Consider the following 14,427-nt stretch of genomic DNA (forward strand, 5'->3'; position numbering starts at 1 on the left):
TGAGTCTATTCAGAAAGTTCAGTTGTAGTGATCTGGAGACGTTTCATCCAAAAGTCATTCTCAAAACAAGTATGAGAACTTTTATCCTACTCTGGGCTGCCTAAGCCCTGCCCACTGGATGGAACCTCCTGATAATATCCTGTCTTGTTAGTCACCCTCCTTGACAAATGAGGTATACCCAATTTACCCGACGATTTTTATAATAGTTGCTTATAATTTAAAAACAGCCTAACTGTTTTAAAGCATTAATGTCTGTGCAATAGAGCTGAAGATCTTTGTCGGGTCAGGTTAACTTCTATAATTTCACTCAGGCTCGGGCTTATAATTGTAAAATGTATAATCTATGATGTAATTGTACTTCCTGTTTGTAATCTTCACTTCAACCTCACACTAGGAAATTACCCAGCAAACACTGGGCAAAAACTCATCTGATGTAACAATTGTTTTTATTTGAAAAGCAAAAATATATGAGAGTACCTTTATTTTGTTGAAATAATGTTTTAGAGGGTCAAAAGTCAATGACATTCTTTTCAAATAGCTACTCGATTGGTGTAAAACTATCATTCATATTTACAACTGCTATAAATACACCAAATAAAGTCTAAATTTGAAAATTATACAAACCTGTCATACGCCCTTTAAAAGCTGTAAGTCAAAGTGTACTTGTTTGGTTGAGGTTGAATTCTGTCGGTTATCGGGGCAGTCGGGCCATCACATTTCGGCCACAGACCATGCGGCTTGTGGAAATGTTTTCAAACTGGACCTTGGTGAAGGGTTATTAGTGACCCCTGGCCTTCTACGTGAATAATGCAAGTATAAAAAAGAGGAAGGATGAATGTTCTGCACTGTTGGTCAGCTATTTAAGACAAGGACTCACTGGTGACACAGACATTTTGATTTAGTGTCGAGTGAAAGCCTTTGACATGAGACTCCACGACGTCGCTGTGATGCTTCTAGGTAAGTTTACTCTCCAGAATTATTTTGTTTTCAGAGGTGGGTAGAGTACTATGGAGATCATTTGTGTAATCAGATTTGACATTTTAAAAGCTGGTGAATTCATTTATCTTTCTTATGTTGTAACCCTGAAAACCTATTTTGTAGTGTACATTTTTGTTGAGTTTTTGTCAGTTTAAAAATTCAGATTTTCAATTACTCAACAATCTAAATCCAGAGTGTGAAATATGCAGTGAATTCAGCAAAACAATCCAAAAGGTAACTTAAATATTTGCAGGCCTGAAAATCTGTGTCGTTGTTCTTTTGTTTTTTCATGTTTAAACTAAAAACACTTGTTGTACTGTGGTTGAAATTTAAAATACACAATTAGAGTGTTAGAAATTCACCAGAATTTTAAATTTGATTAAACAATTTCCGACTGCCAACTTCTGTAGTAGAATAGCCAAAATTTCAACTAAAGTAATGTTAAATATTACTCAACTAAAAGTAGTGACCAAAAAATGTACTCAGTAAGAGTAAAAAAGTATTTGGAGAAACTGCTACTTGACCGAGTGAGTTGAGTTAATTTTAACATAAAACCTTTGTCACTATAGACTTACTCACAGTTCTCACTAAAAAGAGTACTGACACATTTCAGGAAACTTCTTATGGCTTCAAACATTTACTCAAGTAACTACCCACCTCTAACTGTACTCTCATGGTTTACATAATGGTTGTGTCTTATCATTTTACCAATCAAATCTGTTGATCTCTTTGAACAGTGCTTTGTAGTGGAAGGCCATTCACCAGAGCAACAAAGGTTTTTGAAGTGACAGAAGGAGAAGACTTAAAAATGAAATGTTTATTCTATTCTTCTGGGCACATTAAGGCCTTTTGTAAAAATAGATGTGAGTCATCAGGAGATATTTTGGTTTTGACCTTCTTAGACGAACAAAATAAAGGCAGATACCGCATTGAATATGAGAAGCGGCTTTCTTTTCCGGATGTGATGTATGTGAGCATCCATAATGTGCGCAGCTCTGATGCAGGATCATACAGCTGTCTTCAGAGCTCACCAACAGAAGAAACTGGGTATTCAGTTGTGGATATCATCGTTTATGTCATTGGTGTCAGTGGTAAGTTTTATGTTTTGTTTAAGTATTATATCAACGATAGATTCCTGACTCACACATTTCAAGAGATGTGTACATTCATCATGTCTTTTGTCGGCAGGAATCCCATTCCTCGAGGGCCCCAGTGCATCTGAATCTCAGCAGGACCACACCCCAGTGTCTGGTAGCTCCTCACTTTACACTTCACCATCTGTAAAATCTTTCACAAAAAAATTGAATTCAAAGGAAACAAATTTGGCCAAATATATTCCTGTGCTGTATTTGGTGGTGGTCTGGGGCAGGTGCCTTGATGACCAAAGTCCCTGGTGTTTGGTACGTGGAATGTCACCTCAGTGGGGGAAAAGCACCCGAGCTGGTCCACACACAGACCGGGAATTTGGAACACAACTCCTAAACAAGCCCTAAACAAGCTAAAAAAGGGCACAGGGAGACAGTGAAGGGGAGGTAAAACAGGGCTGATGAGATGTTTTCTGTTAGAACCAGTGAGAGCTGTTGCATTTTGAACCAGTTGGAGGCGCAAGAGAGTTTTAGAGGAGGAAGCGGCAGTAATCGAGCCTGAAAAAGGTTAGAGATTAGAGCCTGTATGGAGATTTTCAGTCTTGTAACATGTTCTAAGTACTACTGTCTACTGTCACAGAAAATGGAGGGATGGATATTTTGCTAAATCCTGAGCATTTATACACAGCATGTTTTTCCCTATTTTAAGTATATTCCAAAGTAATTGCTTATTTGTTTAGGAGAGTTTTTTTTCTTACTCTGTACTTGTGATTCTTCACAAAATATATCAGACTCCAGATCATACACAAATGTTCAAAAATGTTGCACAACCATTTTTACAAAACAGGAATGGCACAAATATAAATTCGCTGCTTGCTATTGTGAAATGTTACTATGAAGAAGCGGAGCCAGCAGCCAAAAGTCAGTTCTGCAGTTCTGAACAGGAAGTCAATAGACCTTTTCAATTATTAAGCAATTTAAGATACATATTGACAAATTATAAAATAAAGATTTATGTAAGAGTTTATCACTAAAGACAAGAAAAATGCTATATAACCAAATGGAGCGGGTTGTACAATTACTTGATTGAGTAACTGTTTAATAATATTCATAAGGGGTTGAAATGCAGGCTTTTCACAAAATTAGTTCTTAACTGAAAATGTTCTTCTGGAAGATCAAATCCTACGAATAATCAGGAGCACTCTTACGCACAGTTGTTCTGCTGTTTTCAAATATTAATATTATTCTGCAACCAAAAATTATAATATCCATATGATTGTTAGTTTAATTATTTCATATAAGAATAACATTGGATGCTAAAAGTATGATCAGGCATGAGTGTGGGCCGCTGTAATAAACCCCACTAAACTCTAAATGAATTGGAGCCCAGCAAGTGTATTGAGGTGCATATCAGAGATCTGAGAGTCCCATCACTAGTCCTGACAGATTGTCCCAGCAGCATTGAGGGATGGCCAGATGCCAAAGACTCTTCAGAGATAATAAAATGTTCTTTCACTTTTCAAGATATATGTTGGACTGTACAGTAATAATCTAAACCAGTAGTGCCTGAACTTGGCCCTCCACACACTCTGATTTGGCCTGCGAGTGGTGCCAAATCTCTTTACAGACAAACTTTTTTCCATGGAAAACATTATTAGTTTTGACCCTCGACATGCTAACACACATTGCTTTTGGCCCGCAGAGGAAACTGTGGGTGCCCCTGAATCAATCATTTGAGTTTGAGTGTATATTGAATGTTGTTGCAGATGTGGCGCTATACATAGGACTGACTCTGAGCGCTCTGGTGATTCTGTCAGTGACATTCACCATACTGTACTGGAAAAAGAGAGCCAGCACACCCACAGGTGAGACAACATCTGATATCAAACTGACTGACGAGTCACATTTAGGAGGAGTGCAGGTAAGTGTTCACTTTATTCATAATGATTGTATAATGTTAAGTGTTAGGAAGTTTCAAATAAAAAAAACAACAACTATTCTTTTGGGACAATTAACTCACGGAGACCAAAATACATTATCATGAGTCCAACAAACAGGAGCCATTTTGGATTGAAATCCAGGCGCAGATTTTTTTGATACCCATTATTTATTTATCAGCACCTCAGTTGCCCCAAACAGGCTGATATTTTGATCGCTTACTTGCACTTTTGGTATCAAGGGGATTCAACTCAGTGGACTTTACTGACTGTAGTCGTGCCACTTAATATAACTTGAAATATTTTTTTTTACTGACATGCATAAATGACATATTGACATATTATACGGCCTCCTTACATAAAGGTCTTCTTTTTTTTTAATGAGTTTTGTGCTCACTTCTACTCTGCAGACCCTGCTGCATCTGTAGGTGTCTCTGGATTCAATCTTGGCCAACCAGAAAGATTTGTACAACCCAAAATTGCAAATGGCTTAAATAATCTTCTTGACTTCTCTCACCATTAAAAAACATTTTAAATGGCCATTTAAAGGAAGCTATTTATAGCACCGTGAGCAAGAACAGCTGTGCACCTCTTTATTTCAAATAACATATATAATATATATATATTTGTGTCTTGCAGGAAGTGGTGTTTCTGAAATGCAGCAGTGCTCCCTGGTGTCCGGTGGCCCAAACTGAAGAGACCTGTCCTCCACTGTGGTACAGGAATTCAATGCAATTTAAAGAATTTAATATTGAATGTGAATCATATTTGTGAATATTCTACTTGTATTTTTGGTCCTATGTGTATTTAGTAGTCAGACAAGAAACTAATGGTAATGTATTATTTTGACTTATTACAATATTCATTTCATGGTACAAAATGTATTGCAATATTTTTAAGGGGCAATCACAATTATAGAAATGCTCCTTTTATGCAAACGCTTTTACACTAGTATTAGCTATTCAAGCCCAAGTGCTTCCACACACAGAGGTTTAAATAGCTGCTAAGAAGGCCAGCTTAGAGATACAATGAGAAGGAAACTGAAAATGTCAGAGAAGGACATATTCTGTAACATTATCAGAATGTTACAGAATATGTATCATTGTAGACATGGAGGTGTGCTATAACAATATAGACTGTATTTACCTCGATTTCAGAACTATGTTTTGTATCTGAGCGTAGTCCTGGCGACAGGGAAAAAGACCCTCACAAAAAATGGATGATACAAAATGTACTGACAATCAAGGACTGGACTGAAATTATTGTGGACATTCGCAAAATTAAAATTATTCAAACTCAATTTGAAAATGGACAAATTTGAATGAATAATTAAGATGCATATTCCGGACTAAATGTATAGGACAATTTGGATGTTTTTATATAAACTGTATGTTCCCTTGCCGTGTCATGTTCCTTGTTTTGTTCTGTTTAGATGAAAACATTTAAAAAATAAATAATGATACAAATAAAATTTGTGTTTGGTCTGGGAATTGAAAAATGTTTTGTGGCAGCTGTGGAAGTCTAAGTTGTTTTAAAACTGACAATATAAAAAGTGTGGGTTTTTAAGTTGCAACATTTTCCATGTTGAACAAGTAAAGAGGCTTAAGTCTGATCTTGGGATCAGTTGTTGTCTAATCTCTAATCGTGTCAGATGTGAGTCACAAGGATACACAAAAAAAGGAAAACATTTCATATTCAACCATTTTGATGCAATGAAAAAACAACACTCTTTTATAACAACCTAATTCTAATTTACTATGTACATATTGTAATCATAATTGTATACTGTATAACGTAATGTAACACTATTAAAATTCACTGTGGTTTTAGATTACTTGTGGAATAAGTTTTAAATGGTTAGTATTAATGCATGCTCTGTTCAATATCTAGTTTTGATGCTTTATTATTAAAAACATACATACCAAGATACTACTAATAAGTAGTATCTTGGTATGTATGTTTTTAATAACCCTAGTTTGTGCCCAAAATTCTTAGAAACAAGTCAGTGTAATCCCTCATTCATCCTGGAGTGTTCCATTGTAGACAGAGATTCAGTCGTAGTCATCTGGACACTGTTTTTAGAGAAACAAGATGTTTCGACTCTCATCCAAGAGTCATCCTCAATCTGCGGATCCAGTCTGGAAACTCAGATATTTATTCTATTCTGAGTACTCATTCTGATTCTCTGTATTCTGAGTACTCAGAATAGAATAAATATAGAATAGAATCTCTTGGTCCCGTGTCCAGATGACTACAACTGAATCTTTTCCTACAACCCTAGTTTGTGTTTTCCATGTCAATAACATGGAGAACACAAACTATTTATATTCTTAATGTGTTCCCAAAAGGGATGTCATGATATCAAGTGTTTGTGTTGTAATTATTGTGAGGAAACAACCCCATCATTTCTAGTTCTTACTAACCTATGAAATGAAATTGTTGTAGATTCAGCTATATTAACGTTAATAAAATTCAAGTATAATTTTTACTTTTCTTTTGAGGAAACACATTTATTTCCACCCACCAATACAAAATATCCACACAATTTCATACGCACATACAAACATCACAGTAGAACGTCATAATGCTGTTACTGCAATACCCAGAGGAGGGCGCTGTTTACTACCAATACTGCCTAAGTCAAACCTGTTGGGCTGGTAAGTGTCATAACCTGCCCACACACCGCCCATGTAGACACATCACAATAAACAAATTAATACTTCATTGCCAAAAAATAATATGTAGTCTTTATAGTGTTGGCGTTCTGCTGCTGACATGTCCAGGGCAAAACTGTGACATCAATTCTACAAAAATAAACTTTGGTAATAAAGCTGATGATATGCATGTACCTATTTTTACATTCTTATAAAGAGCAACCACATATGTCATAACATTATTGTAAAATATTTTTTTTACAGAAGAAATACAAATGAAGGCACAAGACAGAGCGATGTTAGAAAACCAACTATTTAAAAGAAGATTACTATTATCTTTGTTATACTTTCAATTTTAATAAACTAAACACAAACAAGTATGTCTTTACCCATCTTTGCTATTACTAATGTGACCAACCAACAAACTTTTGAATAAATATACAATATAATAAGCCTTTTACAAATTGATTTAAATCTGGCTGTGATGTGTTTATTTTTTCTATTAACCTATATTTAACAAGAAAACTTGCAGGAATTTTGCAGGAAGACATTCCCAAAATAAAATACATGTAAATTTGGGGAAATAGGATTCGTTAGATTCGTAGGCCTGATTACTTATTGACAAAAAAGATAAATGATTTCATCAGTTTGTATTGATGCAAAAAAAAGAGTCCAAAACATTTAAAAATTGACATTTTAACCTAATAATTACATAAGCATCAGCTTTTTTCATAACTGTTACATTGACATCTAGCAAAACATATCAATATTTGGGAGTTTTTAAAATAAAATAAAACATTTATAATCAATAGCATGAAAATAATATGTCCACATTCTATTCCATGTATTGTACACAGAGAATTTGAATTGATTGTAGTCCATAATCCATGTAGCACATTCAGCTTTTAAGTTCAATAGTAGGTAATAATATGTAGTCTATTGACAACTTCTCATTATTTCCTTATGCCCCGGGGTGCAGTCATGGGGACATTATGGAGGTATGAGGCGTGTTAGTTTGGATACGATCCCAAAATCTGTGTGTGAAAAAGGGCAAAAATTGCATCGTATTAATGTCAGCACCGGCGGAGTTTTGCAACTTTCTGATGAAGCCATTTCCGTGTCGCTCGATGACAGATGACCTCGAAAAACTAAACATGTCACAGCGTTGCCAAAAATCTAGAGTTTCTTCTGTCAACCCGGAAATGTCTCCTCTGTTCCCACACTGGATAAATAATGCACAAGAGGTGATACAACTCCCCCAACATGGCGTTTTAACCATGGAATGTTTCAACTTTAAAAACATGTCTAGTTTGTTTTATTTATTTGTATTTAAGGTATACAGCTTGGTCAGGTTCGAGTCATTGAGGTTCTTGTCTTTATCCATTCAGCTTCACCAGACTTGCTCTCAACACAGCATCATGTGTATTAGCTTGATTGTTTCCCTAATGCTGCTGGGTCACCTGGGCATACATTCAGGAGTCGAGTAGTAGACCCTTCTCTTAATCTAGAGCAAAGTTTGTGGTCAAGAGTACCTAGAAGAAGGATTAGCCTATTGTGCATATTTAAAGTTCATGGGGGAAAGTGGACAACCTTGATGGAAGCCCCTTAGACAAATCCACAGTCAAAATTCCCACGTGACCCGGAAATTAAAGAGCAAGTGCCGAGAGATCCAAAAATGTCACAAAAATGTAAAAAAGGAACTCAGAAATTACTACTTTAAAGCTGAGGTTGGTCAAGTGACTAGACAATCTGTGCTTTGTGAATGAGAGAAGCATGTGGGCTCACTATAGGAGTCAATGGTCGGATTTTGGGCCGCAGTGATCCGTTGCTGTTGGGGTAGGACACTTGGGAGCTGTTGGTCTCGCTGTCCTGGTACTCCGGGGGGTCCTGACTGTTAGCGGGGCCCCCCAAGCCCTCATCCACCTCGTCCTCGTCGTAAGTGGCTGGGGGGTAAGGGGACGGGCTGCTCATGGGGGGCTGGGGCAGGGGGGTCTTGATGACGCTGCTCTGCCGGGACCCTCTGCCCTCGCCGGGGATGAGCAGGGTGCCGTTGATGTGCCGGACCACCTCAGTGCTTTGGATGGGGTAAGAGGTGGGCATCAGAGGAGGCTGGTATCGAGTCTCCTGCTGCAAGACACAAAGTTACATGTTATTTCTATACTCATAATACATTTTTAGTTAAATTTTTTTAATGTTTAGTTACAGTTGAACTCCCAAGATTATCAAACTTTGTAGTGTTTAATTGAGACTAGCTGTCAATTGTAAATATTCAAATGTAATTTTCCTCACATGAAGAATCCATATGATTCAAATCTGTTTAATTCACACTGTCTTCTAGATTACCTTCATGTACAGTATATTATGTGACAAAGTTTATAACAAGAACAATTCAGATTTATTTTTCTATTTTTTAAACATATATAATTAGAACTAAAAATTAAAACACAGAAACCAACAGAGAGAGAGAAAAGGAAATAAAGGGAAACATTTGTCAAATAAAGTTCAAGTGCCTTTTGTCCATTTTCCTAAGGTCTGTGTACCCGTATGATTTAATTGTTTTAGTTTAGCGTTAAAATACGTTTACATACGGTACTTTTAATGTTTTTTGGATATGGCTATTTGTATTTGTTTTTTTTCTTAATTTTAGAAATGAATAAATCAAACAATACAGTGTGTGTATTTGTGTGTCTGCTTACATTTATAACACAAACGGTAGTCAACCGTTCCCAAGTTAAGCTTGTTGACTCACATGGATTTGAAACCTGTTTAAGCAAGAAGTTCTATTCTGTTTAAATGTCAACAACTCTGTACTGAAACCGTGCACTGATTTCATGGCAAGGGGCTACATTTTTGTGGGGCTAAATTTGAGCACAAAACAATTCAACGTATGGATAATGATTATGAATTTAATTGTAATTGCCGTGTTCAGGTGGAATTCAAACGGGCAAATCCATGGCTCCTTGACAAATGCTGCCAACCTTCTGACAACATAAACTTTGCAGTAGGTTGTGTGTTAAAATGCCATGTGATTAGTTTGTTGTAGATATCCAGACAAATTGAGAAATAGGGTTGTCAAAAGTATGGAAAATCCAATACTAATAATCTAGCAACTAAATAAATCCCATTAACAGGACAAAGCGTGACTTTTCCCAAACAGTTTTAGAATGATCTTGAATTTTATCAGGACTAGTACCGGGATACTAGGACGGTATTGAAAATTACAGTCTGTTCTCTGAAAAAAAAATAATTATCCATGTGATATCGGTAATGAATGTTGAGCTAATTCCTCAGTATGAGTTTGAAGTTTTAGTATCGTAACGGTATAAAGGAACAGCCTGGAAATATATAACAATGTAACAATATATATATATATATATATATATATATATATATATATATATATACTTACTACACACACACACACACACCAAGGACAGTGGTATTCAGTTTTGTTGAAATTAAGCAAGTACAACCAGAGGTACAGGATATTAAAAAAAAATTAAGTATTGCATATATATATTGCAAAATCTACAAAGAAAAAGTACAGGAGTGTGGGTTTAAAATTTGACTTTTAGAGTAGTCCCATTTATTATTTTTTTGTTTTCTATGTTTATCGGCTTTTTTATGTAAAGTATTTTAAAGTATCCTCTGTAAAATGTAATGTAAAGTACAAATACACACAAATTGCACTTTGAACAGTACTTTTACTTTTGTACTTGGTTACTTTCCAGCACTGACCAGGGACTTGTTGCTGTTGCGCACATAGTTCTCCACTCGCAGTCGGCTCTCCTCGTCTCGGTCCAGCAGCAGCCGCTCTCTGAGTCTGCGGGAGTTGTTGTGCAGGACTGGTCTGCCCAGGTAGTCCACAGCACCGCCTCCCCCGCCCCCTCCTACCCCGCCCCGGCCTGAGATGGTGGAGTGGCTATCCCGGTAGAACGCGTGTTCCTGGAGGGGGTCAAAAGACAAGCCCAGGTTACTTTGCATTCTCAGACGTTCAGGTATGTCCTTCCTTCATCTGATAAGAGCTGTTTATGCAGGGCCAATCTGTAGCTGTGGAATTGTACTGTTTACATTTCTGCTGCAAAAACAATCAATCGAATTTGCAATTTGAATGACGTGTTTGTCATTTTCTCAGATGGTGCACAAAGGCCACAATAACTCTATTGGAAAGCTACTTTATTTGAACTAAATATCCAAAATAGAAATCCATAAATGTTGAAACTTCTCATAATTTGTTTGGAATTGGCTCCACAAACCTAATCTCATGGTTTAAAATCTTTTCAATTGACAAGAATCACGTCTTTGGAGTTAAATAATGTCACCTTTTTCTGAGGCTGAAATGATTTCACCTTTGTTTATTTCTGCTGACAGAAAAGACTTGGCATTTGTTTTTGTTTCATGTGGTTAGGCCCAGTAATTACAGAAATATGAATCATAAAGCAGGTCTACAAATCTGCATTCTAACAGTTAAACAGTCAATTCTACCCATTAATTCTGACCTATCTCAGCTCAGTTTAAAACTATGGTCATTCTAGAAGGTTGTGATGTCACATGAACTTAAGACTCTAGTTTAGACTTGACCAAACAAACATGTGATTCTTTTATAGTTTGTCAATTCATAGGCCTGTTTCAGTCTTTTTGTCAATTCTCCTGGACACATAAGTGAGTAGGCAATAAGAAAGGTGTTAGTTAGCCAAACGATGATAAAATGGATGCAGTACATTGAGAGTGACATGCAGCTCAGACGGCTCAGAACTTGGCTGTTTGGCCAGCAGACAGTAATACTTCTCTTCCCGGCCCCGGGCCCACATGCACAGTTACATAGAGACTGACCCCGAGGGACGACAGGCTGGTCCTCAGGGTGCCCTCCACCCGCAGCGGGATGTTCTCCTCTGTCTGCAAGTACAAGTAAAACAGAACTAAGGACGTATGCCTCATGTATCAAAGCTGTCTGTTTAATCATTTGAAGAAGTATTTTTGCTCCATTTGGACAAGCTCCCTCGAAAAATTCTTTATTGGTGTTAAATAAATAATAAATGAGAACTTGTTAGGGCAGCTTTATACATTTTAGAATTTATCAAACTGTTTTTCCTCATCGTTGTCAAGCCAAGAAACATTCCTAGTAAGCAACGTTCCTAGTTGGAAACATTGTGCATAAATAGTGTTCAGTAACAGTCATTCCTTCGAGTTGTACAATAAATTGCTGCAATTCCATCAGATTTTTTTTAACCATACACCTGCAATAAAACAAGAACATATTCACCATAGAGTAAAGTAAATATTACTGATGTCAAACTTGTAACGCAGTTTCTTTTCCAAATGAAGAAGCAAATTAGGCAGTGAAATTCAATGAAACAGTGAAAAAAGTGTCAAAGCTGTTGTTCCAAAGCATCAAAGTGTGACATAACAGGCTGAGGAGCATGTGCGGCGATGTAGTGACTGTATTGTGTAGAAGGCAGAGTTCTGAGGCGTATATAGTATCGTGATATAGTATTGTGTAGAAGGCAGAGTTCTGAGGCGTATATAGTATCGTGATATAGTATTGTGTAGAAGGCAGAGTTCAGAGACGTATAGTATTGTGTAGAAGGTAGAGTTCTGAGACGTATATAGTATCGTGATATACTATCGTGTACAAGGCAGAGTTCTGAGAGTTCTGAGTTCTGAGGCGTATATGAGTATCGGGATATAGTATGGTGTAGAAGGCAGAGTTCTGAGGCGTATATAGTATCGTGATATAGTATCGTGTAGTATCGTACCGCTCCTCTGGCGTCGGTGCTGACAGAGTTCACCCTCCTTATAGAGGCCTGGCGAGAGAGCGAACTGATCTCCTGCCTGTCAACACAACACACACATTTAACCTTCAAAACACACAGAAACTTCCGTTCAGGACATTATTTGACAATGTTAGGGCTCATTAAATTGTATTTGTAGGAAGGTATTTCTTACTTGATAATTGACATGTCTAGCCATGTTATTCTTTACTTCTACACCTTACTGTTTAACATGAGTATTTGTACTTTCTACTCCCTACATCGTCACAACAAGCATGCTACCTTTTGAAATCCCCTCAGATCCAAACTATGTTCCTAATCTTTAACAAATGTCATTTTACCACTTGATGGCAGTCAAATTAATTGTAATGAATTCATGTAAAAGACCCTAATTAGTATGATTACATTTTGAACACAGTCCCACGTATTTTGACTAATACATTTACTTCCGTATAAGGGTTTCTGCAGTCGTCTTCGGACAGCTCTGTTTATTTTCATTTCAATGTGTAAAAAATACGTTCCAAATTTTGGGTTGGACCGATTCAAATATACTGAAACCAGTCAGAGATATAGACCTCTCAAAAATGAATCCAGACTGGAAAATAATCGCAGAAATCAATATTAATTATATGATCTCTTTTCACAAACGTATTTCTTGTTGTGAATATCCTTTTTCAGTCCACATTTGTATCTCACACAAGCTCACGGTTATATTAAACATACTTGACACGTCTCACTCACAGTTCCTCTTACTCTTATCGGGTCACACATAATTGCAAGATTTCTCCTTCACCATAAAAAACATTTGGAGCTTTGACAAATATAGCGTTATGTACGTCTTCTCTGTGAGTTCCCTCTTGAGTTTCTTGTTGCTGCGTCTGTGATGACAGGTCACACTGACGATGACGACGAGCATGAGGAGCAGCAGACCTCCACCCACGGCCCCCACCACGATCATCAGCATGTTCTCCATCGGCCACGTCTGCTTGACCGACTCTGGACAAGAGAGCACAAGTCATGAATTTTGCTTATTCTTTTCACTAAAAATGAATGAAGTTGAAGAAAGTTTGGGTCGATATTGACAAAATGCACGTCTTATTTCTATTCTGATGACAATGTGCCGATGACATTGTGGGAACCCATCAGAAGTGTGATCAAATGTGCCCATAAATGTCATGGTTGAGGTTCAAGTTTCGCACAAAACTGTAAAAACAATTGCACTTGACTAATTTGTCTAGTTTTCTTCCGGTTAAATGCACCAGATAGTTATCTGCTCACAACAGATCATATCGCAATTCAGCACACGCTCCGTGATCAAAAATACTCTAATCTTCCTCCAATAACTCAGAACACAAATTCTCAAAAATGTTCTTGTCATTTTTTGTACAATATTGATACAAAATGAAAGCAGTGTCATGAGTTTGAATCCCGACTCCGACAGCTTACTGAATGTCCTCCCCCTCTCTCATCCCCCGTTTCACACTTTCGTCTCCCGTGTAATAAAGCCTATGGGCAGCAAAACGAAATCAATGTGTCGTTTCATATTCTAAGTTGAATTGTGTTCTCAATGTGTTAAGGAATAGCATCGGCGTATGTCTGATTCCATGACATTTTCTGGTCCTATCGAGCCGGACGACAAGCTGCCTTCGCGGAGATTGACGGGTGAATCGGTGAAGTCTGTGCACAGCTAAAGGAAGTCCACTTTTCCCGTGGCCGCCCATCGCACCTCATTCTCCGCGAGGAGAGCGCGTCGTTTCGAAGCAGCAGGAGAACACAGGCGACAAAGAAGGTCAGACAAAATTTTGTGTGTGAAAAAGAGTTAGCCATGAAACGTTTTATGCATTAGTTTGATATTTACTGGAAAAATATTGTAGGCTTATGGACGAGATAAGTTTCTCACATAAAGCAAGGCAGTTAGGTATTACTGAGGAAATACCCAGTTTCATATTACTGAGGAAATACGCAGTTTAGGTATTACTGAGGAAATACCCAGTTTAATATT

At 37.2% G+C, this 14,427-nt stretch overlaps 2 protein-coding genes across 2 annotated transcripts in view; one reads left to right on the plus strand and one right to left on the minus strand.

The window, feature by feature from the left end:
• The first annotated feature begins 866 nt into the window (after window positions 1–866).
• Window positions 867–5,661, plus strand: LOC140371924 (uncharacterized). Its single transcript, XM_072459162.1, has 5 exons — window positions 867–957; window positions 1,716–2,069; window positions 2,167–2,229; window positions 3,830–3,928; window positions 4,640–5,661. Exons 1-5 carry the CDS (start codon window positions 924–926, stop codon window positions 4,693–4,695), a joined length of 606 nt encoding a protein of 201 aa, XP_072315263.1. The 5' UTR covers window positions 867–923; the 3' UTR covers window positions 4,696–5,661.
• Window positions 5,662–6,482: 821 nt separating this feature from the next.
• nectin4a (nectin cell adhesion molecule 4a) overlaps window positions 6,483–14,427 on the minus strand; it is a 49,016-nt gene continuing 41,071 nt past the window's right edge. Inside the window, exons 7-11 of the mRNA XM_072458499.1 lie at window positions 13,262–13,421; window positions 12,411–12,486; window positions 11,488–11,550; window positions 10,393–10,599; window positions 6,483–8,781 (exon numbers count right to left, since the gene is read on the minus strand). Coding sequence (XP_072314600.1) covers window positions 8,395–8,781; window positions 10,393–10,599; window positions 11,488–11,550; window positions 12,411–12,486; window positions 13,262–13,421 — 893 coding nt within the window. The 3' untranslated portion in view covers window positions 6,483–8,394. The remainder of the gene's footprint in view (window positions 8,782–10,392; window positions 10,600–11,487; window positions 11,551–12,410; window positions 12,487–13,261; window positions 13,422–14,427) is intronic.

This window comes from Eucyclogobius newberryi, unplaced genomic scaffold (assembly GCF_026437365.1).
Source record: "Eucyclogobius newberryi isolate DKJ021-1_F unplaced genomic scaffold, fEucNew1.0.hap1 SCAF_22, whole genome shotgun sequence".
Lineage (NCBI taxonomy): Eukaryota > Metazoa > Chordata > Actinopteri > Gobiiformes > Gobiidae > Eucyclogobius > Eucyclogobius newberryi.